Source organism: Pithys albifrons, chromosome 3 (assembly GCF_047495875.1).
Source record: "Pithys albifrons albifrons isolate INPA30051 chromosome 3, PitAlb_v1, whole genome shotgun sequence".
In the NCBI taxonomy this organism is placed as follows: Eukaryota; Metazoa; Chordata; class Aves; order Passeriformes; family Thamnophilidae; genus Pithys; species Pithys albifrons.
Genome location: NC_092460.1, coordinates 70680865 through 70707896, shown reverse-complemented (window position 1 = coordinate 70707896; position 27032 = coordinate 70680865). Strand labels below are relative to the sequence as shown.

At 41.3% G+C, this 27032-nt stretch overlaps 1 protein-coding gene across 1 annotated transcript in view; it reads right to left on the bottom strand.

Annotated features, from left to right (window-relative positions):
- SLC38A1 (solute carrier family 38 member 1) overlaps positions 1-19112 on the bottom strand; it is a 40319-nt gene extending 21207 nt beyond the window's left edge. Inside the window, exons 1-4 of the mRNA XM_071552343.1 lie at positions 18851-19112; positions 10055-10267; positions 2612-2687; positions 1947-2062 (exon numbers count right to left, since the gene is read on the bottom strand). Coding sequence (XP_071408444.1) covers positions 1947-2062; positions 2612-2687; positions 10055-10173 — 311 coding nt within the window. The 5' untranslated portion in view covers positions 10174-10267; positions 18851-19112. The remainder of the gene's footprint in view (positions 1-1946; positions 2063-2611; positions 2688-10054; positions 10268-18850) is intronic.
- Positions 19113-27032: the final 7920 nt, after the last annotated feature.

Below are 27032 nucleotides of genomic sequence, written 5' to 3'. Positions count from 1 at the left end.
GCTAAGCAGAAATAACCTACCTGTGACAGCAACAGCAGAACTATATTTATGGGAAAAATGTACTGAGAGTGTAAGAAAAAATCCAGTAGATAGGATTAACTCTAAGATTATTGTATGATTAAAGAACATTTAAAGCAGTTTAACTGTCAAGCATAACTACAGATAGCGTGTTCGGATGCTGCATCTCCAGGCTTCAGAGGGGAAAGCTCTGCTAGCCTGGTCAGCTAAGTCTTGCCAGCTTCCTTACGTGTGATCTCAGCCAGCTGCCCTATCTCAAGGCCAACATATCTAAAGGCATTATAAAGCTAAGAAAAACAATTAGCCACTTTTAAATACACACAGTTAAGTCCACTGAGAATAATGCATTTATTTATTGTATAAAATATCTACATGCGGGTTGGGCAGTTTTATGCACAATGTGTTGGTACAGATCTAAGCACTCATTACTTGGGCTGAGCTAGGTCACCATCACACACTGTTAGAAGTTTCTCTGGTGTTCTCTGGTCTGATATATTTCATTTAAAAGAAACTGCCTTTTTACACCCTTTAGAACAACCATGTTTCACTGAGCTGTCATGAAAAACTGCTAAAAGAATGAGAAGAGGATGAGGTTATAGAACACTAAAGCAGTAAAGAGAAATTGAGGCTGTTCCTTGGCTGAGACACTGTTATCACAGAAGAAGTAGCAAGGCTGAAAAGACGTTACTTTTTTTCCCCCTTCTTACAGCAGTTTTTGCAACCACCAGTCTGTACCCTCAGAGATGTGCTTATCAGAGCATGGGTGTAGTATCATATACAGGCTAAAATACTGAGTAAAAAATGCAGCAAAAATAAAATAAACTCAGTCACTCTGTTAAAGAAAGATGTAAATTAGAGCCCAGATACTTTACGGCCTAGCTTAGTGACAACACAGTTATAAGACTTCATACATTCTTAAGTAAATGTATTAACTCCTTGCATTATTCCTAGATTTTACCCAGCCACAGCAAATTGTAAGCTAGCAGCATGGACCTAGCCATCCTGGCGTCAAACTCCAGAGCAGATGGCTATACATATCGCTTTGGCCATCTACGCTGCTTTACACAGGGCTCACAATATATACTAAGAAATTAGAAAATTCTTTATTTTTAGATTTGACATTCAAGAAATGACACCTCTTTAGAGCAATCTTTAAACTCAGTAACCATGTTGAATAGTTCTCAAATATTGTCAATTACTGTATTTCTTCTCTCAATGACCATTTATCATTGAAATCTGCACACAATTCCCAACTGATTCCCTAACAATTACTTTTCACAATGAAACATCTCATACTGAGATCCAGAATAACAGTGTCTTAGTCATTCAGTGGCATTGTTTCATTTTTAAACTATTAAATTCTCCTTTATAAAAAGCCTCTTTTTTTCCTGGTTAAGTACTCTACCTCAAGTCTTTTCTATACTAAAATTTTGGCTATATTTATGTTGGCTCTCAAGTACTCTCACATAAGAAACTGAAGAAACTATGGGAGTGAGATGAAAATACTATATGTAATATGTAAAGGAATATAAATATTCTTGGTTTTAAAAGAAGTGTTTATTGCACCATACTTCTAAGAATGCTCTGGAGATCCTGTGACTCAGGTAAGAACTAGGTACTAGCTCACTGCAGCTATTACTACTGAATATTTCTGATGCATGCATAGGTGTGGAGCATAGGAAAAATCCCCCTCTAGGTCTGTAGTAAATAACATGCACTCAATTTTCCCTAGCATTAGAGTAATGGCTTTTTCCTAAAAAATATTTGACTGAAAAAAATGTCTGAAACTTGTAGGTAATGCTTTCAGACTTCAATTTTGTACTTGATTACAGACAGACTATAAATCCCTCCACTTGCTGGCAGCGGACACATTCCTTAAAAACAGTGAAACTCCACAGAGATCAGCTACTCACCACATGAATACTTACAGAAAAAGGAGAATTCCTGTATTGGCCAAGGCAAAAGCAAGACCCAAAATCCCACTGCCCATAATTGCATTGCTAAGGTTGAAGACAGACATCCCCAGTGAAGTAGTTCCTGGGATCTGGAGAAGTAAAGACAGATGTGACAGCAACAGCTTGGAACAGAGCAGGGAAATGCACCTCTGTTTCAAATTCCACGTTTTGCAATGTATTAGATATAAGTAACAACTACTATGGAAATTACTTAAGAAAAATTGGTTCAAAAGAGAGAAAAGTGTTGCTGAACCTGTCACAGCTACACTTTGATCACTGTCTGATAGATTTTGTAAACTGACATAAATGGTATAGGCAAGATACAGCTCATACTACACTTTAAATTTTAAACCCTATCTTTCACTACGCCTGTGAAACATTTTAGGCATGTAATTTATATATGGTAAAGCCATAAGGAACCACCACAACTTCCTGCCTAACACAGGCCAGATGGATTCTCCTGCCTCAACCCAACCAAAATGCTTGGGAGTTTTGTTTTAGGGATTTATTTAAGTGCTGTTTCCAGTCAGTTCCTACTGGAACTTGAATTCAGCACTTTTGAAGATGATGTCTAAAGGCCCTTCATAAACAGCATGCAGTTCATTTTGACAGAGAACAGAGCAGTGAGAAAGACTTACATATTCATCGCATTTCTTCTTCTCCAGGTGGCTGTTTGTGAGACTTCTTCTGCTTTCTCGATCCGAAATAAACTTGCTGAAAGAAGTCAGAGGATTTATTTCCAGCAAGTGCTTAGAAAATGTAGAGACATGAATTCCATGAGCAGCATGTGATTACAAAATATGCAGTGTATAAAAACTGTATGCAAAAAGAGGTCACATTCATAACTATTTAATGAGCCAGATTATGCCTCACTAATACAGTGTGCACTGGGCATCAATAAAGGTAACACAGCACAAGATCAGAATAAATGTATATATATACAGAATGGTCTTTTAGGCAATTTTGTAAAGGAGCAGCATGGATTTGGTGGGTGGGAAAGCAATTTGCACAGATGCTAAGCAGAGATACTTCTCCAGGTGTCCTGCAGAGGTGCATGTGAACAGTACCCCTTGCTCCCAGCACTGCTCATGGGATTAGCGTAACTAATGCTCTGTAAGGCATCACCCATACTCTGTGACCAAGCATGTTATGTATTCATTCTTTCCCTCATTATCAGGCCCTGAACGTCCTGTGAAGCAAGTAGATAAACCATTCAGATTTCTTTTTCCCCTTTCTGTCAACCTCACGACTCCTGGGCGCCAGCTCAATTACTTCCTTCCTTGCCAGCCTGGAAGGTCCCAGGCACCAGCCCCATGAGGAAGTGGTGATGACCCCTTCACACAAGAGGGAAGCATAACAACACCTCAAGCACTGGCTGTAAAATCAAGCAGTTAACAGGCCTTGGTGGGGAACTTGGGACCGCAGATGCTGCTGGCCAGGAAACATCCCCCTGTCCTCTTCATCCTCCAAGGATTAAGGGAGCGACTTACATTCTTTTTTGTGATTTTTGTGTCTAGATTATGATTGTATACTGACACAACAAACCACGTATTAAGATTTGACTCCATCTACTGAGGGTCCAGATGATTAAAAATCTTAAGTTGTACTACAAATTCTGTATTATACTGCTTATAGATTGCACTACATACATTTTGCTTGTTGAAATCTCGTGCCATTCAAATACTAAATTCTGTGCTACACTAATCATAATACCCTGCTAAAAAATAAAGCTGTAATTGTAACTATGATTTACTGCAATCATCACTCTGCCAAGGATCCCAAAAAGACCTTGTCTGTCCCCTCTCTGTCCAGTGACACTACAAAACCCTACATTGCCACATAGGGTTGGTATGGCTGCAGTTAAGAGGAGGAAGATGTGCCACACATAGTCATAAATGCCTGGACCTTACTGAACCAGGCAACCCGCCCTGCTGGTGCACTGTTCTGGACTACTAGATTTTCACATGAGTGTCTTTCAAAACTCAATACTGAATTCATCACAATGCAAAATTAAACACTTCTGTGCAGGGAAACAGGGAATAAACAGCTTTTCTTTCTCTTTACTCTTTACTTGTTTTATGTCCTTGATGTAGCCACATTTAGGAACTTAATGTCCTCCTGTGACTGTGTTGGCATCCTTGGGATTTACGACATTTATGATGTGGATGAGCTGTTATTTTCTCGCAGATCTTCTCTTCAGCAAACATTTTAGTTTGTATAAAGCATTCTTTCAGCTTTTCATCTTTTGAACGTTTATGCACAATTAAGTCCCTGGCATCTTTGTTAATCCACAGATGGTTCTTAGTCTGCACTGGCTAATGCATCAGCCATCGTACATGTCACATACCTAACCAGAGGCTGTCACCAAGTATCAGAGACTGTTTTAAGTGTTGGTACATTAAACTGATTCTTCTTAAACTAAAACAGACAAACACTGAACATAAACAGCAGCACTGCTGGTCCTTTCCCACAGCTGGGAATGTCTACTGGCTACAGATGTACAGTTCAAACTGTGACTCAAGACTACATATGATCAGAGTACATCTAGAGGTATTCAGGCAAATATGTAAAGACAGAGCTCTAGCAAACTTCCCTACTACTCAGCTATGGCCTAATTACTACATATTGATATATTCTAGCACAGCTTCTAAGGCTATGGCAAAATCATGCAGTTATGATGCTGCTGACTTGGCTTCCAGAGCTGACATACTGGGCCTAATGTTTTTAACATTTTGTTTTTATCCCTTAAATCTGGGCATAGCTGGCAAAACCTATGTAGTATTTTTGCTGAGTTTGTTGCAATTTTGACTCCTACCCATTGTTCTGCTTTGATTTCCTTTATGTCAATAAAAAACAACTACAAGCTTCTCCTGTATTTTTTAAATACTGACTTCAGCAACTAATTTACTGCAAAATATAGACACAATGTCAGATTTGCCAGTGCTAACACAGTTGGAATAGATGGCTGAACCTCCCAAAACTGTTTTGAGCAGTGAGAGATAGAGTTCTGAGATAGACTGATCCAAAATTAACTTTCCAAGCTCACCTTGTAGGTATTTCATCCTCATGGAATAAAATCTCAACTTGATTCAGAGCATGTGGTTTTTTTCCCCATGTCTGTTTAAAGCCCATCTCTTGAACACGGGCAGCAGAGTGTGTTTGAAAAAGACATTCCAGCTCTCTCTTGAAACACCCTGCAGGCAATTTGTACAGACAGGAGCACAGAGAAGAGCTTTGTCTCTTCTGGATTTGTAACTGCTGCTGGGAACATCTGCGGACTTTGTCTTCTTCTGTCATTTATGGAGATCATGTGTCATTTTAGATTTTGTCAAGAGTTATGACAGAAGTCACTAGTCTGCTCATGCCCCTGCAGCCAGTCCCCCCTTAATAATTATGTAGATACTATTATTATTGCCCTCTGCTATTAAAGGTCCATGAAAATTATTGTTAAAATCCTAATACATGATAAAGACAACATATGAGAAATATGGCTTGAATATAAAAGCTTCCATGGGACTTTCCATTAGAATACTTCCAACAGTAAACAGCTTCTGCAGAACTGGTGTCTTCTGTGGCCAACAAACATGTCATTTCCATCTGGATGGGACTTTGATAAATTGATCTAAAGTACTTCCTTGAGTTAGTTCTACTTTAAAAAAGAAGTGGGCTTGTTTTCCGGCCTCTCATCTTCTATTACAAGCTGGGCTCCTCACCCTCCCCATGTTCAGCATGCCAAACTGCACATTTTTCCCCACTTACACTGTGGAATGTGTACAGGAGGGCAAAATCAGACATGGGAATGTGGCTACTGAGCTCCCAAACCATGAGGTACATAGCATTGACCCTTCCCAGCCCATCTCCCAGCCTCCCGATGGCTTGCCCAGAAAGCTCATCAGTGAGGCAGTGCTGGGGGATGTGGGGTCTGCCTGTGCTGCACTTGCTGTTGCAGGCAATTTAACCTGCAAGTCCAGACAGGAAGATTGCTCTGGGATAATGCCTGGGAGGTGGTACAGCCCTATCATATGAAAGACAAGTTTTCCACAAATGGAAAGTATTACTGATCTTAAGTCAAATAAACATAAAATCTAAAAAAGAAAAAGGAAAAAAAAAGTAAGGGGAAAGGTATTTTAATGAATTCCACAGAAACAAATTTTCCCAAGATACTGCTTTTTGTCAACATTGTTTTCATTTCAGGGTGTTTTTCCCCCTATGGAATATGAAAGGAAACAAATGCTGGGATACAGAAATTTCTAATTAAACTGTGCCATGCATCTGCTCTGCTTCATAGACGGTCTTAGAAAACAAGTCATTCATTGTCACAGAATGTTGTATATTTGACCTCCATAAATATGACACAAATTAAGTGAAATGCCTGTTTATGCCAGCCTCTCCCAGCCCTCCCATGGATCAGAGGCCACTGTGAGAGGTGCTGTGGCAATGTGTGGTAGGACCACCTGTGCCACCAAAGCCTGACAAGCATGAAGTCCATTTGCGTTGTTTGTTGTCTTCATTTCAAATGCTTTACTCATCATTAAAAGACATAATCTGTTCTTATATGCTTCTGCTTTCCTGTTGTGTTCCCTACATCACAGCTGAGTATGAACAGATTTTATAAAACTTTTCAGGTGTATTAACGAAATATCCTGGCCAAGATATAATGAGCTCATCCTTGCAATGCATGAAGTTTTACAGTTTGCTTGCGAAGAATATCTTAATCTAATTATCCTCCTGGTTTGATTTAGTGCAAAGTAGAAACCTAACCTTATTGATAAAGAGGTTTAAAAAGGGTGATGTTAAACTATGATTTCCAAATTTAATTTATTAAAGGACTTCAATGAAAAATGTTTGATTAAGGTGATATCCCCGAGCTAACCATTTTGGCTAAGCAGAGTTAGCCAAAAACCATTTAGCCATCTCAGATATGTTTAAACATAATTAAATTAAAATGGTATTTGACAATGCCTTAAACATTTGTCAAGGAAAGCTAGTTTTGCCAAGATGACAGAACTTTATCCTTAGGGAGCTTCTTAAACTGCATGCTAGCTGGAGCAGTGGCAAAAATTTCCAGGGCAGGCAGAAACAAGAAGTGCAGAAGAAAACTTTGTGAAAGTCTGACTTACACTATGAAACTTGGACCACTCGGTATACCTACTAACAACCTTGCGAACCAAACAAGAGGTACTGATAACTTTCTGTAGCTGTAAACCAAGACAGGCATTCAAACATCAACTTCCTGAAAGCATTGTATTGTCATAGTTATGGATAAGGAGTAAGTCATCTAAATACTGATTTATAGTTATGTGCAGAGACGGCAAAGTTTTATAGCCAGGAGATATGGTTAAAAATCACCAAATCCATGTTTGGATTTGATGCAGATCTGTTCACTGACATTCCCATTCAACATCTGCATACAAAAAAACCCCTCTCAGTACAGCCTCTTCCAAACAACATCCCCTCCCTACATACAACTGTATATTTAGGCCCAGTAAAGGCTGGAAATACAAAGGAAACTATAGAATTATTTTCCAAGATCAAGAAACATTTGGAGTTTACAACCAAACTTGGAATCAGCTTCTGCCTGGTGTACCTTCTCCAAAAGACCTTTAAAAAATCTGTTCTACATTGAGCTTGAAAAATTATACATTGCCAGAAAAAAATGTTTAAAATTAAATACAGAATGCAAAATCAAACAGCTTAAAACAAACAAAACACATTAGTTGAAAATTATAGATCTAATCTAAAGCTCAAGTGAATTCAACAGAAAAAGTCCCACAGATTTTGATGGACTTTGGAGTTTTCACAAGACCTAACACCATGTGCCAAACGGCACAAAACGTGTTATTTCCTACGCCTGTTAACCTCTTATTCCATGGGAAAAAGGTGTTTGCCAAAATAGTTATAGAAAGGGAATAACTACATCCTTTCAGGATGCATTCAGCACGGGATGCAGAGCAGGATGTGCACCCCTGCTCATGACATAGGGGGATGCTGACAGGGCTGTGCTGGTGCCAACATGTTGCAGCACTGGAAGCTGCGGTCAGCATAAGCTGCCCTGAAACTCATTTTAGACATGAAGTGAAACGTGAACAAACCAGGATATAAAGGGCAAAATACTCATGCGTGGATGTAAGTAGCTGTCTCATGAGAGCCCTGGCAGAGGGATAATAGAGAACCGTAATGGGCTGCATTCTACAACAAATGATGCTCTGCAGAAGAAAAAAAAATTATCCAGAAAGGAGTGGAAAAATGAGAAATATGTTCAGCTGCCCTAAGAACCAGAGCATTAATCAGAAATTCTGCCTCCGAGTTCCTGACCCTCTTTTCTCACCCCACTTTTCTCCTTCCTTTTGCAGGCAGTCTGGATTCAACTCTGTTCTTGCCCTGCTTACTATGTCCTAACTCTATGAAGCATGTTGTGACTGCAGAGAATCAGGCACATATGGCACACTTCTTCCCCCACCCTCCATAAACATTCACTGAAAGATGAAACACCAACAGGGTTTTCCCCCTAACAGTTACTGGTGTCAGCAGCCAAAGCACTGGGGAGGTGCAGCTAGCCTGACCCAGCCACTCCTTTTCTCAAGGATATAAATCCTCGGCAGGCTACAGGGAGCAAATTCACCACTGTCAGCCCATGAGCTTCTCTCCTTACAACATGAACCAGCAGGAAAGCAAGCAGGTTCATACTGGAACTGTTTTGTTTTGGCAAAGTTTGAGTGGTTTTGTGTCTTGCTCTTGCTTTTTTTTAATTTCTTTTTTTTACAGAAGCGGCTTGCATTTCATTTTGGCACTTTTCATCAAAGCAGTTGCATCAGAAAATTCCTGACCAGCTCTAATCTTCATCAGTGCAGCTGCTGCGGTCACACCACCACACGCCCGACTGGCGAGGGCCCCAGGACTTCTCCAGGGCAGGGGGTGGGGGAGGCTGGCACGCTCCTGCTGGGGGGCTCACCCATACCACCAGTCAGGGCCCCCTGCTTTGTCCCACGATATGACTGGCTGGGTTTGCTACATGAAGGGTATGGCCAGTGCTGGGTGCTTATTTCCACACCCATCACCAAGCTCCCTGTCCACCCACACAATTGCAAGCGTCACGTGACTCTACACTCACTTGGGATAAAACAGCTCTAAATTTTGTTTTAACACTACAAAGTGAGTTTCTTGGGTAGCCAAGAGATACTGCCAAAAGGCAGAAAGGGCAAGAGAAGATTTTAAAGGGCTGGATCCCCATGCAAGTACTGGCTGACTGGCGTGCTCCACCTTGGTTTGCAGTATTTGAGTAGGAAGTTTGACTGAAAAAGAGCTTCCTGTTTTACAGCTCATGAAAGCCAAACAGGGTCTGTCAGCAGGTCTTTGCTGTAAACTGGTTGGCTCAGCACCTGTTGGAGTCTGGCAGGAAGGGCGGGAGAACTGCTTTCTGGTGGAAAAGGCAGCTCTTTGGAAATGACTGTACTGCTTTATAGAAAAAGCCAACAGCCTAATAGTTGTACTGATAATAATTGTAACTAGTGTTGATGAGTTTTTTGAAACTTGATGTTAGACGTAAGACTCTGTTTTGCCATCTTCTTGCCACCCCTGCCTGAAGGGAGCAAATCGCTGCCCAGTTTATCTTGCCAAATTGCAAACATGGACTGGGACTACACTTGCTGCCAACTACACCAGCTGTAAATTTCCAAGAGCTTGGATGCTTGGATATAGCCAGGCAGGATAAAATTGTCATATCAGGGAACAAAGGTCAACAAAAAGATTTGCCCCAAATTACGCCATTGTATTAACTGTTATTACTTCCTCGCTGTATGCAAGCACACATTTCAAAATGTTGTCTTTTTGCTACATTATACATTTGTGAATTTTATTAGACTAATTTGAAAAATTCAAAACGATGAATAAATTGCCACCCTGTTTGCTTTATCTGCTCTTGCAGCCTATGCCCAACAGATGTTACGTATGAAATTCAAATTACATCTTTAAATGGAGCATGACTTGGTAATGAATAATTCAAGACATATACTGAAAATTAGAATGCTGTTTTTAAACAGTGTGTTTCTTAGCAGAGGCAACATCAGTGGAAAAATACTCACCTATTTATCTGGCCATTTTCCACCTCTGTGAAATCATTTGAATCATTGCTGATGTTATCATCTTCAGGGACAGTCATATTCTGCAATTCAGTCAGTTCTAATCCAGCTTTGAAAGGCATTCTGGGTGAGGAGCTGTGCCTATCCAAGTAGTTCTTCAAATACTAGTGTTTGGTTGGTATCTTGTGAGTAAACTGCAGCCACAGTGACAGCAACCTACATGAAACACAAGCAGAAAACCTAAGATGTATACCACCAACAGCAGGTAGTATCACCAGAAGAAACCAGTGAAACCTGCACTGGAGGGACCACCCTTACCAACAAATTTTGTATTGTTCGATGCATCTCAGGTTATAACCTAAATGCATTGCAGAACAGTAGTAACCTTATATGCCTTAATGAGATCAACTTCACTAACCTTACAAATTTACTCTGTCCTGCAACCAGCTGAAGACAGTACTTTATCTATAAAATTGTGAGTAAACTAAGCCTGTTTGTATCAGGAAAAAGATATTAACTGTCTACGAATTAAAGTATACAAATTACTTGCTTGTCCAAGTCATCTTTTGTTATTTGGTGTTTGTCTTCTGTATGTTCTCCATTCTTACTTACAAATATAAGACACCTTGTGCCCATGCTGATGCTAAGTGAGAGAAAGCAGGATAGGCTTATCCCAGTACTCTGTTCTACTAATATATATATTCCAACACACTTTCGGTAAAATGGATGTGCAGATGATGTTTTGTGTATGGTTAAACTTATTATGAACAAGGACAGAAACACACAAAACTAAATTCCTAAGCTCATATATCATGGGAAGAAAGAGTAATGTATACCTTGTGTCAAGCAGTTATTGTCTAGAGATCAGGTGAACTCTCCTCTGATAGAAGTGTTGCATAAAAGCACCAAGAATAACACCGAAGGCAGATCCAAGAAGTCTGCTACAGTGACATATTTCCTCATCAGCAATGCAAACTAACTGAAAGACCAATATTTTCCGGAGTCCAACCACTCTCAGCTGAGCTACAACTGCAGCGTGGTGGTGAGGCAACAGAATGTTATTCACAAACAAGCTGCTGCACCACAAGTCTCTCAATTCCCATTTTGTGAATGAATTTTGTGCATTATTGCCAAACAACTATTCACCCTGGGTGCGTGGTGAACACTCAGATGCTAGATTAATCTGGGGATATTTTTAAATTCTCAGGGCTACCTCAAAGCCATCAAACTGCTTGCAAGGAACCGAAGAGGCATGAGCACCCCCAGCTCTTGCAGGGCGAGACAGGAGGATGTAGTTCACTTGTTCAGTTATGACATCTGCCAGTTTCAAATTAATTTTACAGAAGTCAATACTTCTGTTTTATACCACATCACCAAGCAGAACAGGGCTTTGCAAATGAGCAGTTTCTTCCCTGTAAATACTTTCTCAGAAATGCAATTTTAGAGTTTACATGTGCTCTTAGCAGTTACTCAAAGGCCCATCCTGTCAAGACTTCAGGTGCAAAATTTAAAGGCTAGCCTCGAGGTTAATAGTAGGGCAAGATCTGTTCTTTCCCACTGAAGGAGCAACTAAGCATGTGGTTATGGTGGCCAACAGGGCCTGGTACAGCCTGGTTTGAGGACAGAGTTCGGGGCCTATTAGCTGGGTCCTTTTTAACTCCTCTGCAGAGCAGATTTCCGCCACGGATATCAGGAGAAACTGCTCAGATATTAAAATTTTGGTACAATGAAATATTTTAAAAAACATTGATTTAGGCTGCTGATAAATAAATGCAGACTGGCAAGCAGAGGGTAGTTTTAGCAGTGACATTCTGGAACATTCTTCCTCGAGGCTGCAGGGATAAAATAGTCTACCTATTTTGGAAGAGAAGCACGATCTTTTTATAAAAGGATAAAGCCACAGGAGACAGCAACTGCCGAGATGGCAAGGACCAAGTCCACTGAATCCTGAAGCTTCTTGTGACCATGAGTTCCTAAAATAAACAATTCCTTAAGAGACCTGACAACCTCTGTACCAAGATCTGTATCCCCTGGCATTTAAAAACCTGTGTAATGTTAATCTGAGATTCAAGCAGAGAAGCTTCTCCTCTGGGCACCATTTTGCATCATGGTGCCCCAGGAGGATTTTCAGAACTGCCTTGACATTGCCTGTGCTTAATAAATTCCCCATTAAGTGTTTCAAAACCAGGTGTTGAAATTAGCACTCATGTGAGGTAAACAGCACACTGGAGAGCCAGCTGCACAACTCACTGAGGTGTGGCTCCAGCTTCAGGAGCTGCTGCTCTGCCTCTCTGTCACTGAAACACTGCAGGGCCAGACTGGCAGGAGCATCGCTCGCTGCTTTATTCACGAGGAATCTTTGCAGTGCAAAAGTGACAAGCTTCGTCTGTTTTAACCAAAACTCTGCTTCTACAGAAAATTAATTGAATGAAGACTTTTCACAAGGGCATGTCCTGATAGGACAAGGGACAATGGCTTTAAACTGAAACAGGTTGGGTTTAGGTTAGATATTAGGAAGAAATGTTTTACTGTGAGGATGGTAAGGCAATGGAACAAGTTGCCCAGACAAGTTGTGGCAGCTCCATCCCTGAAAGTGTTCAAAGCCAGGTTGGATGGGGCTTTGACAACATGGTATACAGGAAGGTGTCCTTGCCCATGGCAGGGGGGTTGGAACAAGATGATCTTGAAGGTCCCTTGCAACCCAAACCATTCTATGATTCTATAAGATGGAGCAAAATCTCGGTGCAAGCTGAAGCACAAACAATCATTTCTGCAGAATCCAGGTTTCAGGCAAATGAGTTGCTCCTGAAGCAGCACAACAGTCATCTTTGAATCTGTGCCTCAGGTTCTTGCTAGAGTAAGTGATTTACTAAAAAAAGGCAAAATAAAACCCTGAAACAAAAAAAAAAAATTGTGGAGTGAAATAATGCATTGCACTTCCAAGTATGAGAAAACCTGATCTCAGTGTCAAAACATGAGGGTGAAAAGAGTGTGGTGGGGCTGGGGACTGATGAACTCATCACAGATCTTTGGCAAATCAAAACCAACATATCCTTAGCACCTCTATCTGTAAAATTGATAATAGCAACAATAAGACTCAGTTTGTGAAGTGCTTGAAGATTCACAGAGAAAGGGTGATAAATGTGATACCTGGAATAAAACACTGTGCAAAACACAAAATTTTGGCAAAGATAAAGTTATCAGAGAGATATACAGAGAAAATCCTCTGTCATTGCTAGTCACTTGGGGCACCCTCCACAGTCAACGGAGTACAGGTGATCACATAAATTTCATACCCAAGTAAGCTATTTTAAACTTCAAATTCACCCATGTGACAAATCACAGAGTCTAAATAAAATCTACAATTCCAAAGGATAGTGTCCACGTTAACCAGCTTCATTCCCTACAAGTCAAGTGTCCACCCTCGGCTTGTCACTTGGCCTCTCCAGTGGAGCCTGGTGCTGCTGGAGGACAACTCACCCTGACCCACAGGAAGTATCTGCAGTCATGCTGAGCTGCTCCCTGCAATTGCAATAACTTTGCTCCCAAAGGGAGATTCAGTGCTGGGATAGCTGAGCTAAGCAAGTTGACACCTCAGGTGTAGGTGCCACTAATGCTGTGGGAAGAAAAACCCAGATTGCTTCAACTAATAAAAATTCACCATATGTTGATGCTGAGCTATATTGGAAGCAGCACGGTAATATTTGTACTTTTATGGTCTTTTCATTTAAGAAATGCAAATAAAAACACTATGTTGGCAAGAGTTCCTAGGCTGAGCTTTATTCCTAATTCACATTGAAAGGCAGTAAATAATCATGTGAAGAGTGGCTGCAGAAATCCCAGTGACTTCAGTCACTGTGCCTACTACTCCACCAAGAGTTGAACCTCCCAAAAGGAAAACTTCCAGAGACCTGCTATCAAACCTCTCTCTCCTGACACACACAGAGTAAATCATGAAGAAGAAATTTGAATTTTGCTGTTATTTCAAACTTTTCTGTTCAGATGGGCAAACACCCCTCCTTAAAGCAGGAATCACCCTATGAGAAAATCAGGAAAGAGTTAATGACCCTTCAAAAGGAATCTCAAGGGGCTGTGTTTGGTAGCTGACCCAGTCCCTCTGTTTAATAGAAAAAGCACTGCTCTGGCCTGGGAGCTTGGCTTTCCCTTAAATATCCCATGATACATCTTGTAAAACCCTTTATGGATAATTTATATGGATAATTTATTTGTTGTGTGCTCCTTGCAGAATACAGGAAAGATTACAACTGGTCATAGACATCAGGAGGACTATGTGATGACATGAGAAGATAAAATGAGGGTTTTTTTCAAGGACACTGAGACCTTAATAAACCATTAAAGCACATTCCAAGAACTGTGGTTATTTTAACTGCTGCCTTCTGAAACAAACAAAAAAAATCCTGCAACTCCAGTTTCTGGACTGTTAAAATTCTACAAGAGTAGTAATGGGATTAAAAATTTTTTATTTAAAAATAAAATGATAATACAGACAATCTACCTTCATTTCTCTGTTGGTTCAAGCATGAATCCTTTCTGGACCATACCTGGAAGAAGCATAACCTCAGAAAACACTTTGCTGGAAGCTGTGTTTTAGACAGTAACATCATAACTCTTGGTGGTAATGGCAATGGCTTAATTTGCATGACTTTTTTTTTAATATCCTGTAAGTGACATCATTCAGAATGTGTCATCTTAAGGCACATGGCTGTCCAAAAGCCGGCCTGGTATGCAAAAGGCACTTGGGCAATTGGTTGAGTTGGACACCATCTAGCCCATCTCTGGGTATGGATTTTGTAACATGTCCTTGCACACTCACAAGGAAGCTTCATTCACTGCATGCTTCTCACAGTCAAACAGTCTTGGGGTTGGTAAATACCCAAGACACACTAAGAACTTTTAACTATGAAATTCAAGATAATTTGCTCGAAAGACGAAATGTGACTCAATTTCCTTCTCAAAAGGAGCTTTGCTAAGAACTACTCTTGGTTCATTACAAGTCATCAGAATCCAACATTTGATTTTCACACAAGCTGGTTTTAGTCCTGCAAAGCCTGAGATGCGATACGTCTTTGCTCATACTTTTGAAAGTTCTTTCAAAGTAGAGCAATATGACCAGTAAGACATGATGGATATAAATAATGAAACACTAAGTCTGAAATTCTATGCACAGACTATTCACTTAAATGACAAAAAGCAAGAATAAGCTTTATACGAAACAGTATCACGTTGGGAGGTGGGGAAGCAACTATCTCCTTTTTGTTCCGCATTAGTGACACCTGACATGAGGAACATAAAGCTCCAGATTTACTCCTCATCTACAGGAAGGACAAAATGGACAGACTAAAGAAGAGCCACAGAGATAACAAAGAGCTTGGAAATTAAAAGACTGACTCACATCCACTGAGCAAACAGCTGCAGTGCTTGAAATGTCATTGCCTCCAGCTCTTCAGCTCTGCCCTCTGCAGCAGGCTGCAGCCACAGGACCAGCGGAAGGAAGTGGGTTCACTTCAGCCCCGGCAGAAACTCAGCCTCAGTCGGGCTCAGGGGCCCACAGAGAACCACCAAGGTGCCAGCACATGCCTGTCCTGCCCATCGGACACAGCACCAGGATGAGAGCAGTGCAGCGGCTGGAAGGCCTTTGAGCTGATGCAGCTATTTCCTTGGTGGCTACACGCCACCACCTTTCATTTCCAGACTCCTCCTCTCTCACACAGCTCCCACAGCATGCAGGATAGAAACAGTTAAAAGAAAAGGTGGAAAAACAAGTGACGGAAGACTCGGGAAGGAAGCTCAGAAAAGGATGCTATAAAACAGAAGTGATGAGCACAAATGTGGATTGTCAATCTTTCTCTTGGCAGTGCACGACCTTGCGCTGCAACAGGAAAATGTTCTGCTCTGTCCCATCAGTCTCCACACTGCCCTTCCGTGCTGCCATAAAGAAAGAGAGTCCCAAATTAAGACTCGACGGGCTACTCAGCTGATCAAAGGCAGGCAAATAAGAAACCATAAAATCCCAGTCTGATTCACTCAGTGATTCATTACTTTAGGCAAAACACTTAAAGATGAGCCATAAAGGAGAATGGTCTTAAGTACATTTTTGTTTTGAGCCCTTCCCAGTCAATTTAGGAAAGGCATTTGGCAGAGGAATAGAGTCACATTTTTTCCTAATTATATTTCTCTGTGAAATCCTCTCGACAGTCACAGTTTTGAGAAGAGATCCCAGAAAGCACTGCCACAAATAAACTCTTGTCTTCCACAGAAAGTGGAAACGCTGTATGAGTGGGGCTTTATGGGTCACTGCAACAGAACAGACTACCCAGATGTATTTGTAAGGGTTAAATAGCAGCTCTGAGATTCCTATTTCAATAAATTTTATATTACAGAAGGAAAAACCCTTTGTGTAAGTTCACGTGTAACTCACTTCCTTTCTGCCCTGGTTTACAAGTTATTTCTCTACCTCAGTTTTCTTGCCTGTAAGAGACTCAAAGTCATATTTATCTGATAAGCTTAGACAAATATTATGAGAGTTGACTGCAAAACATGAAAAAGCTGCCATTTTTCCCAAGAGCAGTCGCTCAAATTTCTTGAATTGGATTAAGGTCACAGCAGTAAATATCCATCAGAAAGGAAACTGAATTCAGGCTTAAAATTTTTAAATATTCCCCTAACATTTCATTTGCCTTCACAAAACAAACTTTTAAAGCCATGGCTATTGACATGCTACATGGATTCCTACAGAAATGAGCAGGCTGATAAAAAGATGGAGAGCACAGGAGGAAGGAGAGTCCCATTTCTGCTCAGTCACCACTCTTCCCCTCATAAGAAACAAACTCCCAAAAGAGAAAACAGACAAAATGTAGGATATAGAGAGCCGTCATGAGCAGGCTGAAAGCAGGAAGTGTGAGAGAGCCCTGCCTCCCCTTCTATCCTTTAAAACCCTTGTAAAAAGCAAGATTTGATCATGAAGGATAGTTGATCCTCCATATTTTATGGCAGTCTGCAAAAAGCCTCAAACAACTTGGAAGATAATCCTCTGCACAGGTGTATGTGGAACATGGCAACTCACTGCCAACTGGTCTGTCCTCACCGGGACTGGACAGGTCAGTTGGTCCAGCATAAATAGTCTCAAGTGACAAGCCAGAGGATGCTGCAATGTGCTTCAGTGAAGTGCTCTCTCTATGGTGCCTCTTGAAAAGAAAAAAAAAAACCCTTCCAAAAAGGCAAAGTCAAATAGGAGTCATTCAGTACGATAGTGAAGCAGATCCCATTTTAGTCAGTGAATTTCCACCGAGCTTCAGCAGAAGGCCTCTGCTTACCACCAATACGGCAGTTCCTAGATTTCAGGCAGGTTTTGCAAGCGGATTTCTGCGCCATTTCAGCAGGGGCTTCTATCCTGAAAAGGGCCGTTATTGATATCTATATCCTTCAGCAACAGATGGAATTTCCTTTTACAGGCTTTTTAAACAAAGTTGCTATCTTGGTAGCAAATGAAGTAAAGATTAGATGGAAGGATGCTGTTTCTTTCTCCCCCTGTGACTGCTTTTACTTCTGATCTAAGAAGGTTAGACTCAGAATGTCATTTTCTTGGTTTTATTTTTATTCTCAGAATGTATTTTATCAACTAACAAGTATCTTTTCCTAACACTTTATTTTCAGAACAATGGCTGATCTATGTTCTTTTGCCTTTCAAGCACGTGTAAAAGCCAAACAAACCTGAAGGTGACTGAAACAGCACAAAGCACAAGTTCCTGTCTATAATTTGGACTAGAGGTTGGTAGAAATGCCCCACAGCAGTCTGGGATGCTGAACAGCCTCAGGACATGTGGCGAGTTCAGCTGGTGGCACAAGCAGACTACAGCTTCACCTTTCATAAAACCGGCTGCCAGATCCGGGGTTTATTTCAGTCCTTCCAATGTCACATAAACAAAGCACGGGTTTACACATCTCCTCATCTCCTCTTTCAAAAAGATACAGACACATCCTAGCTACAGGTTGCATTATGAACTCTGCAAAACAATGAAACAAGCCCCCTGACACAGCAGCGACCCAGGCGCACGCACACGTGAGCCAGCGCACACCCGGGCATCCACACCGGCCGCTTTTTGTTCTCGCCTGCGCTCATTAGAAGGGACCACCTCAGCTGTTACTATGTATTTACGGGCCGCAACGCACACGCGTGCGCGCCTGCATTTCCCCAATACCGTAGAACTTGCCGTGACCCCACGGCAGCGCTGGCTTTGAGGGGAAGGCAGGACAATCCCCACCCGGGCAGGGCTCCGCCGCGGCCGCACAGCGTGCGGGGGCTGCGGCACCGCGGCCCGGCCGTCACCGGGGCAAGCGCATTTATTCGCATTTTTACTACTTTGTTTTTTTTCGGGGCAAGCGGAAGCTCGTAGCTGCCGACTACCACGTTTTTGTTTTATTTCTTCTGGGATTTGGTTGGGGTTTTTTCCCATGCCCGCCTCGGCAGCCGCCCAGGGCAGCATCGCCCCCGCGCCCCGGCCCGGCAGCGCGCCCCAGCCTCGGGGAGATGCCGCATGGCTAGCCGTCCCCTCCCGCCCCGCCGCGCTCCCCCAGCCCCTCCCCGCCTCGCTGCGCGCATTTTTCGGGTTTGGAATGCGCAACACCCGCGGACGAGGAGGCACGTTCTGGGGTGCACAGACGGCCGGGGACAAAGCGCGGGCTCTGCGCTCCGAGCTCCCGCCCGCGCCGCGCCGCGGAGACAAAGGGTGCGCGGGGAGCCGCGGCCCCGTCCCCACGATTGCATCAGCTGCTGCCTACCTTCCCCAGAAGCTGCGGGGATCCCACAGAAGTGATCCACCCTTTCTGCCGGGAACTGGCCGGAGCACCGCGACAAATAATTATAGGGATAATAATAAATTTAAATTGAAAAAGAAAAAAAAAGGAAAAAAAAGGGCGAGGATGGAGGGGGAAATTAAATTGGCGAAACGAAGACGGCGAGAAAGATGCCGCTCCTCCTCCCGCCGCGGGTGTGTGCATGTGGAGGTGGGCGGGCTGGCGGGAGCGCGCCGGGCGCGCCGCCGCGCCGGGCCAGGGGCCGGGGCCGCAACGCCAGGTGCTGCTGGGCGCGCCCCCGCGGGGCACACAGTCACACGTGGTCCGGGCAGGGGACCCACGGGACTCGCCGACACCCCCAGCTCTCCTGCCACATGGACGTTCAGCACCTTTCTTTATTAAAAAACCCCACAATATTTTTTACTCTTTTTACAAGAGACAGTAATTTTTCTCTCTCTTCTCATGCCATGGTTGCCCCAGAGGAGAACTACTCCTGGCAGGCAGGCCGGAGTTTTGTGGTGTGAAATGGCTACGGGAGATCTGGCATTATCCTGTTATCCGATTTCCTGTTTCATCATGCAAAATGTGTATGCTGAAAATGCTGCCATGTGTGCTAGGGGTCAGAGCATTTCCAGCTGGGGCAAGACACCTTTCTCAAATACAAGGAAGGATTTTATGCAGAGGTGATTTGCTATTTCCATACTAATCTCTAGAAAGCATTGTATAGGCCTTTTGACTTAGAAAAAACCTTTTAAGAACAAACCTGAAGTAAGATGGCATTGCAGCTGGCCTCAGTTTCACCCTACACAACACATGACTCGCATGGGATATCACAAGGCAAAGAGTGAAAGGATGCTGGAGCATGCGGGTTTTGGGGGCAGTTTGCCTGGCCACCCACAGTGGAAGAGAATGGCTGCCGGGAAACTCTCATGGTAACTCTTCCAGAAACTTCTTGAGATGTTTGTTCTGGAATTTCCACTACAAAATCTCCTAAATGTCAGGCCAAAAAGGCAGATGACACATATTAAGAGCTGTTGTTTTCAAATCACTGGTTTTGCATATACAAATTGGATTCCTATTTTGGTTCTTCTGCCACATGTTTTTTTCAATAGGGCAGTTCATAGAATAGTTTGTGTTGGAAGGACCTTTAAAGGTCATCTAATCCAGTCCAATGGGACATCTTCAGCTAGATCAGGTTGTTCAGAGCCCTGTCCCACCTGACCTTGAATGTTTCCAGGAGTGAAGCATCTACCACCTCTCTGGGCAACCTGTTCCAGTGTTTCACCACCCTCTTTGTAATTAAGGAATAAGGAAAAAAATATTTTTCTTTATATCTTATCTAAATAGACTCTCAGTTTAGAGCCGTCATCTCTTGTCCTGTTGCAACAGGCTGTGCTAAAAAGTTTGTCACTATCTTTCTTATAGGCCCCTTTTAGGTATTGAAAGGCCACAACAAGGTCTCCTCAGACCCTCCTCTTCTCCAGACTGAACAATGCCAACTCTTTCAGCTTTTTCTCGTAGAAGAGGTGCTCTAGCCATGTGATCATCTTCATGGCCCTCCTCTGGACCTGACAGCTCTTTGTCTTTCCTGTGCTGAGGACCCCAGAGTTCTTTGAATGTGAAGAGCTCTGCAAACAGTAATTTAATTAACCCCCACTGCACCTTGCTAGGACAAGAGCCGCATCATGCCAGCAACAAGAGGGAAGCCCGAGGAAAAGCTAGCTACCCAAGGGCATTAAGCCACGGGCTGCTCTGCAACACTTAATCATTTGAATAAACCACTTGGGGCTCACACCAGAATCATATGTAATCCCAGAGAAATTTCCGGCTGACAAAAGGTGTGGGATTGGATTCCAAGTCAGAGGCTTGACTCCCCATCCAGCATTACATGCAAGGCATCATGCCCAAAGCAGAGAAGAAGGTATTTACAATTCACTCTGACTCAATTAGACTTATGTATCTTGAACTGAAAATGAACTTCTCCCCAAGATTACTGAGTAAAAATATATGTTATACAGTGGGTGTCATCAGGTGGTGTTGCTTTAGAGAGTAAGAAGTACTTTGTTTCTTTAGAACAGAACATTATCAGGCTATCAGGTGAATGACCATTGATTTGATGTGTTCTTCTACCACCTTTCATTTTATAGCTGTAAAGGCAGGTTATTTGATTCTTACCTTGTCATACTCATTCTTAGAATCAGGGTACATATTTTTCATAGATTTTGGAAAAAAATCATTTTAATATATCTTAATAGAGCTCCACAAAAATGATAGCACTTCTAAGAAATGGAGACTTACTCTGTACTTTTAGTATTTCAAATTGCTCTACTCTTCCTCTCAATATCTCTCTGATATTTTATCACTGTTGGTTCTGTTTGCCTTGTTATGCTGTGAAACCCTGATGCTTGTGGCAAACATCTAGTTTTTGTGGTTTATTTTACTTTTTTTTTCCAACAGATTTTCATGCCATTCACTTCTTATTGTCTCTATTCACTCCTCCTGGGTCTTTATCCTTTTCACTCATAATCTCATTCCCATGTATGGTTTCAGGTATACCAAAACACTTCAGGAATTTGCGTTTATATTCAAGGTCCGCTGTTTTCTTTCTCTTGCCCATCTTGAACTGGCAGTTCTCTTCTTGGATGCCTTTCAATACACTTTTATGTAGTCAAAATGGATCCTCTTTTCTTTCCTCTGAAATAGCCCTGAGCCTTTCTCTGGTTTTGGTAACACTATTCCCCTCCTTCTTTTGTTCAGACCTGCAGCTTCCAAATATTCTTTAGATTGTATTTTGCCTGCCTAAAATGAGTCAACAGCCATGTTCATTTTCAGAACTACCCTCTGAAGTGCAATGTTCTTCCAGAGTCTAGAAAATTCCCTTCTGAACTGTCCTTCAAAAATTTATGCCTATTGACTAACTTATACTGCATAATGGAAACTGCTAGTATGCGACAAAAAATATACCTTCATAGTAAAAATTAACCAAAGTCAAAGGACACCAAATACTTCTTTAGTGCACTCAATTATCATGCATGTGAACATTTAGAAATTTTCTCCATGCAGTTTCAGAATGCTGTTTGATTTGCGGTGCATTTAATTGAAGTGGGGCTTGGTTGGCTTCTTTGTTTCCTTTTACTTCCAAATTGTAGCAAAGCCTACCAGACACTGCAAGCACAATTCTTGCACCTGGCACAAAGCTGATGACAGAGCATCATTAATTTTGTATGATTACCCATTTCAACTATTTTACCCTCCAGCAAATTTATGGCTACAGCCCAGGGGAATGGAGTTGGTGGACTTGGAGGTGGTTGTGCCGGGGGTGGGGAATTCACAACTGATTTGACAAACCTGACAGGTGGAGCTGGAGGTGCTTACAGAGTTTTCTTCACCTCTGTTTTAGTACATCCATCATTGGCACGTTTGAACTTACGTGCTAATGCTTATGTGAAAGAAAGAAGAATAAAAGAAAGCAGATCAGAAGTGAAAAGCCAGTTGAAGGTGAAAAATCCTGTGTTTTGTAGAGAAGGTGCTTGCTGCCAGAAAGTGACTTTGAACATCTTTGAAGTCTCTGACTGCCCTTCAAGAGCGGTCAAGAGTGATGAGGAAGCATGGGGTATAGGCAGTGGCTAGTTTTGCACCTCAGTGCTACATCTAAATCAAGTTGAACTAAAATGCACATAGAATTTTGGGGCTGGTTTTTTCATTGGTTTTCATTGGTTTTGCTTTTTGGAAAGAAGAATTTGCATCCATTTTCTTCAAAGCCCATGAGCTGAGGTTTGATAAGGCTGTGACTAAGCCATGGGGTGCTCACAGGAGGGGACAGTACCGGTCCTCTTAATGGAAGTAATTAGACAGGGAGAGCCTTTTCCCATCAAGGCCTTACAGAGACTGTGGGCTCAAAAATTGTTGCAGGTGTGCTGCAAGAATGAACACAATCCTGGTACCTACCTGGACTGGAGGTGGCTCAAGCCCAAATATACCATGGGGCATGCTGAGGTGGATGTAGGCTTTCTGGGTGGTACAGCAAGCTATTGCACTGCATGGTGCAAACTTCTTTGAAATAAAGTAAAAATTCCAACAAATATGTATGGTTTCTCTAGTTTGCTATGCCAGAATTTGCTAGCAAACAAAAATAAAGGTTTCTGGGAAATCTTGCTGCCTTAAAAGCCTTCTGTTGCTAGCAGGGTCTCGATGTTGAGTCTGTGACATTAGCAGAGGAGGATATTTTGCCTGGCAGCTGAGCAAGGGAGAACATCATTGACTATGATGCATAATGTACGATATGTACATGACTGGTCTTGTGCGATACTCTGAAAAGAACTGCCCACACTTGTCACAGATTTCGTGAACACTGATAGCATCAACTGTGTTTAAACACGTGTTCAGCTGCCTCCAACTCTGCATGTTGAGACTATCAGTTTTCTAAGGCTGCAAAATCTTGCATGCATGTCAGTGACTCTGTGACCATGAGATGTTATCATTTGTTAGTTTTCTGACCAAAGTATGGTATACAACTATGATGAGTAATCCTGGTTTAATAGAAGTTGTCCTCTGCTCTTCCTCTTTAGATTCAGGAATTCATGCAATGGACGACGTAGTTGTGCTTTTTCTCCTTACTTCCTGATCATCTCCAACTCTTTTCTTTGGTCAGAACAAGCGTTTTACTGGGATACAAAGGTTTCAGACTTCTTGCATGAGGCTAAGGAATATAGAAGTGGCTAAAATAAAAAAAATTGCAAATATGATAGATGCCTGTAGTGAGGCTAAGGAATGTGTGAGGCTAAGGAATATAGAAGTGGCTAAAATAAAGAAATTTGCAAATATGATAGATGCCTGTAGTGATAGTAAAAGTTTCATTTAAACACACTTTAAAAGTAGATGTAACAAATTGCTCCTCTGTTTATTTGTTTTAAGGTGTTGCTCCTTGATGTCCATTTATAGTGCTTTAGACGAATTTTTATGGTCTGAGTAGCCCATAAAAATGTGATCTTTCTGAAATGAGTGAATTTAGAATTTGAGGTGACCAAGATGCCAAGTTGTGTTATGACACAAAGACGAGATTCTCTCTCTGTTTCCCCAGAAAAGGATATTTTTTTGCCATCCCATTTGTTTGTAGAAACTTCAAAGGCTTGCTCAGCATTTTGAGGAGTAGTGTCTGTTACATCATCTTGCCATAAATTGTCTGCATAAATTGCAACTCCTAGACCCAGAATAAAAGGCATATACCTATAGCGAATAGGATGTGTCTAGAAACTTTAAATAACTGATAACTGTTGTGAATTAAATTATTCTAAGAATATTTAGTTACGTATTGTATTAAATTATACTAAAGCTAATTTATTTAATCTGGGACTGGCCTGCTAGTGCAGAGCCCAGTAATTGAATTCTCCACTGTTAAAAAAAAGAGATTAAAAGATATATTTTATATATATATCTATCTCTAAAAGAAAAAAAATGAAAGCTTAATTCAGAGTTTGGGTGCCAAATACTACATATCTAAATATTATATACCTAAATGCATAACATTCATTTAATGCTTTCAAAGTTGCTGAACATGTCTCACTGCTGCTTAAATCCATGGGAGCTGAGGGAACTCAGTATCTTTAGAAATCAGAGTGCTCATTTCCCTGACTATATATGAGAAAATAGATGCTGACCTATAAGCATCCAGGTTCTACATGCTGATTTTAGTGTAATCCAGCAATAATGTATCCTACAGAAGTTATGAGATCATGAGAAATCATGAAATGAGTGAATTTGGATAAAGGAGTGGCTTCTTTTTTAACAATTAACTTTCAAAAAGATGACATAAGCTTTTCAGGATGGTAGAAAAATTATGAACTCTTTAACCAATAAAGCTTAGCTTTACATGCAAGAAATTCATACTCAGGAAGCAGAGGACTAGGTTAAAATGAAGTCCTTTAAGAACATCTTGATGGCTAATACTTTTTAAAAGAATAAAACAAGATAAATAAACCAAAATAAAACTATGGATGTGCCCAAGGGCATGTCAGGAAGTATGGCTGAAATTCAGAAGAAATAGTCAATTCATTTAAAATCTGATGTTGTTTATGCAGCTGTAAAACCAGGCAGGTGCCTCAGGTAGTGCCCAGTACCCATTCCATACTTCCTCTGGTATTTACATTAGCTTTTGCAATTCTTTAAAATGCAAACAAATTTCATTTTCATTAAACCTAGATTAAATCAGTGAGAACAAAATTTAATTCACAATTTACAAGGCATTGAGTATTGTGTATTCCATGCAAGTCCTTCCCTAGAGACTGTGACAGTGCTATAGGCCAAGGCAATGCCCTGTGCATGCGTGTTCAGTGTTTATTAAATGTGCATGCCTTTAATAATGTGTTTATGAAGGAGTTAATTTCTGCAGAAAAAACATTAAAATCATAAACTATAAACTAACTGGAACTTCTTGTTACAAATATAGCAAAACTTCCTGATCTGCTTGAGACAGGGAAGTCCCAAGCCCTGTTGGTGTGGCTGCTCGCCTTGAGGTTCCTGTGCTGCATGGAGGTGCTCCACACCAGTTGCGCCTCACTGACAGGCTATTGAGCTCGAGCTGCAAATAAGGAAAAAAGGCAAATGGCAGACAAAATATCCAAGTATGCAGCTCTATTAGCAGTCATGCTTAAACACATTCTGAGGTACCTATGTGGTAACCCGTTTCTCTTGCCGGTTTTGGGCTTCATATAGCAGCTGTCATTATAGTAATGAAGTGATTAGATCTGCTCTGTTGCCTAATTACAGGACTAGAAATGGCATGCATTCCTGCAATCTAGTTAAGTATTCCATATCTAAATCCTCTGATTTCAAGGATAATGTTTGGGAAATTATCGTTAGAGTACATAATTTTTTTTAAAAGTGCACTTGATTGAAGTGAGGAGTCTATCATATTGCAGAATTATTGACTACATTAAGTACTTTGAACTTACACAGTGTTTCTCATCTCAGCATCTCCTAGTGTTTTGCTTACAAGTGGCAAGTATTATTAGCCCCATTGCAGACTGAAAACTTGTGAAAAAAGGAGAGTATATTATTTAGGATTCCCATCAAATGTTAGAGCAAGACTAGTTAGCTGGAGATTAGATACTCTTTCCTTTAATTCCTTTGAGAGCATCCTACAAGCAAAAGACTTTCTGTTGCTTTTTTTAATTTTTTTTTTTAATTAAAGAGTCTTCTATGCAGGTCCTGATGCTATAGATTAGATTTTGGGTAAAAAAATGAGACTGCTTATAGCCTCCACTTGGATACCACACCTGCAAGTTTTATTTCCCAGAACAACTCCCCACTCTTTGCACTATTCTGTATGGTCTCATTAATGGTAGGAGCACAATATTACAAAATAAAATACTTCAGGTGTCCACCTTAAGTATCAGTATTTACCTCTGTAGAGGCCGGTCTGCCTTCCTGCCAGCTCCTGACATCTTTGGAGATGGAAACTGAACCTGCTTCTTATCAACATCTGTTTTATTGTCTTTCAGCACCTGTATATTGCCCACCTACAATGTGTTTCAGCACTATGGGCTTACATACCTCTCCTGTCCTAGCTTACATCCCTTAATGTCCTTTCTGGGACACTTGGTGTGACCAGAAGTTGAACAACTGAGTGAAGACAACCTGTCTTGTCCTACAGCCTCTTCAAACAAGGATGTGTTAGCAATGTATACAGCTGTTTACGTTTCTTCTTACAGCAAACAAGATAATGATTATCAATGGAACATACACAACTCAAACATTGGCAGAGGCTCTTCACAGGGGAAAAGGGATTCAGTAGTTTGGATTCTCACTGCTTTTGCTTATCTAGAGGTCGCTACTGTTTATCATCTGCTTCACATTGCTTACTCAGAAGATGAAGAAAATAGATAACATTTTAATAGGGCTGTGCAATAAAATTTATAAGACGCATGTAAAAGTCTAGAATTTGGCTTAAAAGAATTTATCCTGGCATAGGAAGTGTCAAGATTTTGATTACGGTTTTAAGAAACCTGAATAAGGACCTTAAATGAAAGAGGGGTCAGACTTTGGGGTATACCCACTTCTACAAACAAAACCAGCAGCCTATGTTACAGGGAACCAGGAAACTAAAAATGTGGTATATGAGAACTTGATTCACTTGCATAATTCTGTTTGAACATGTTCTGGATTTAAC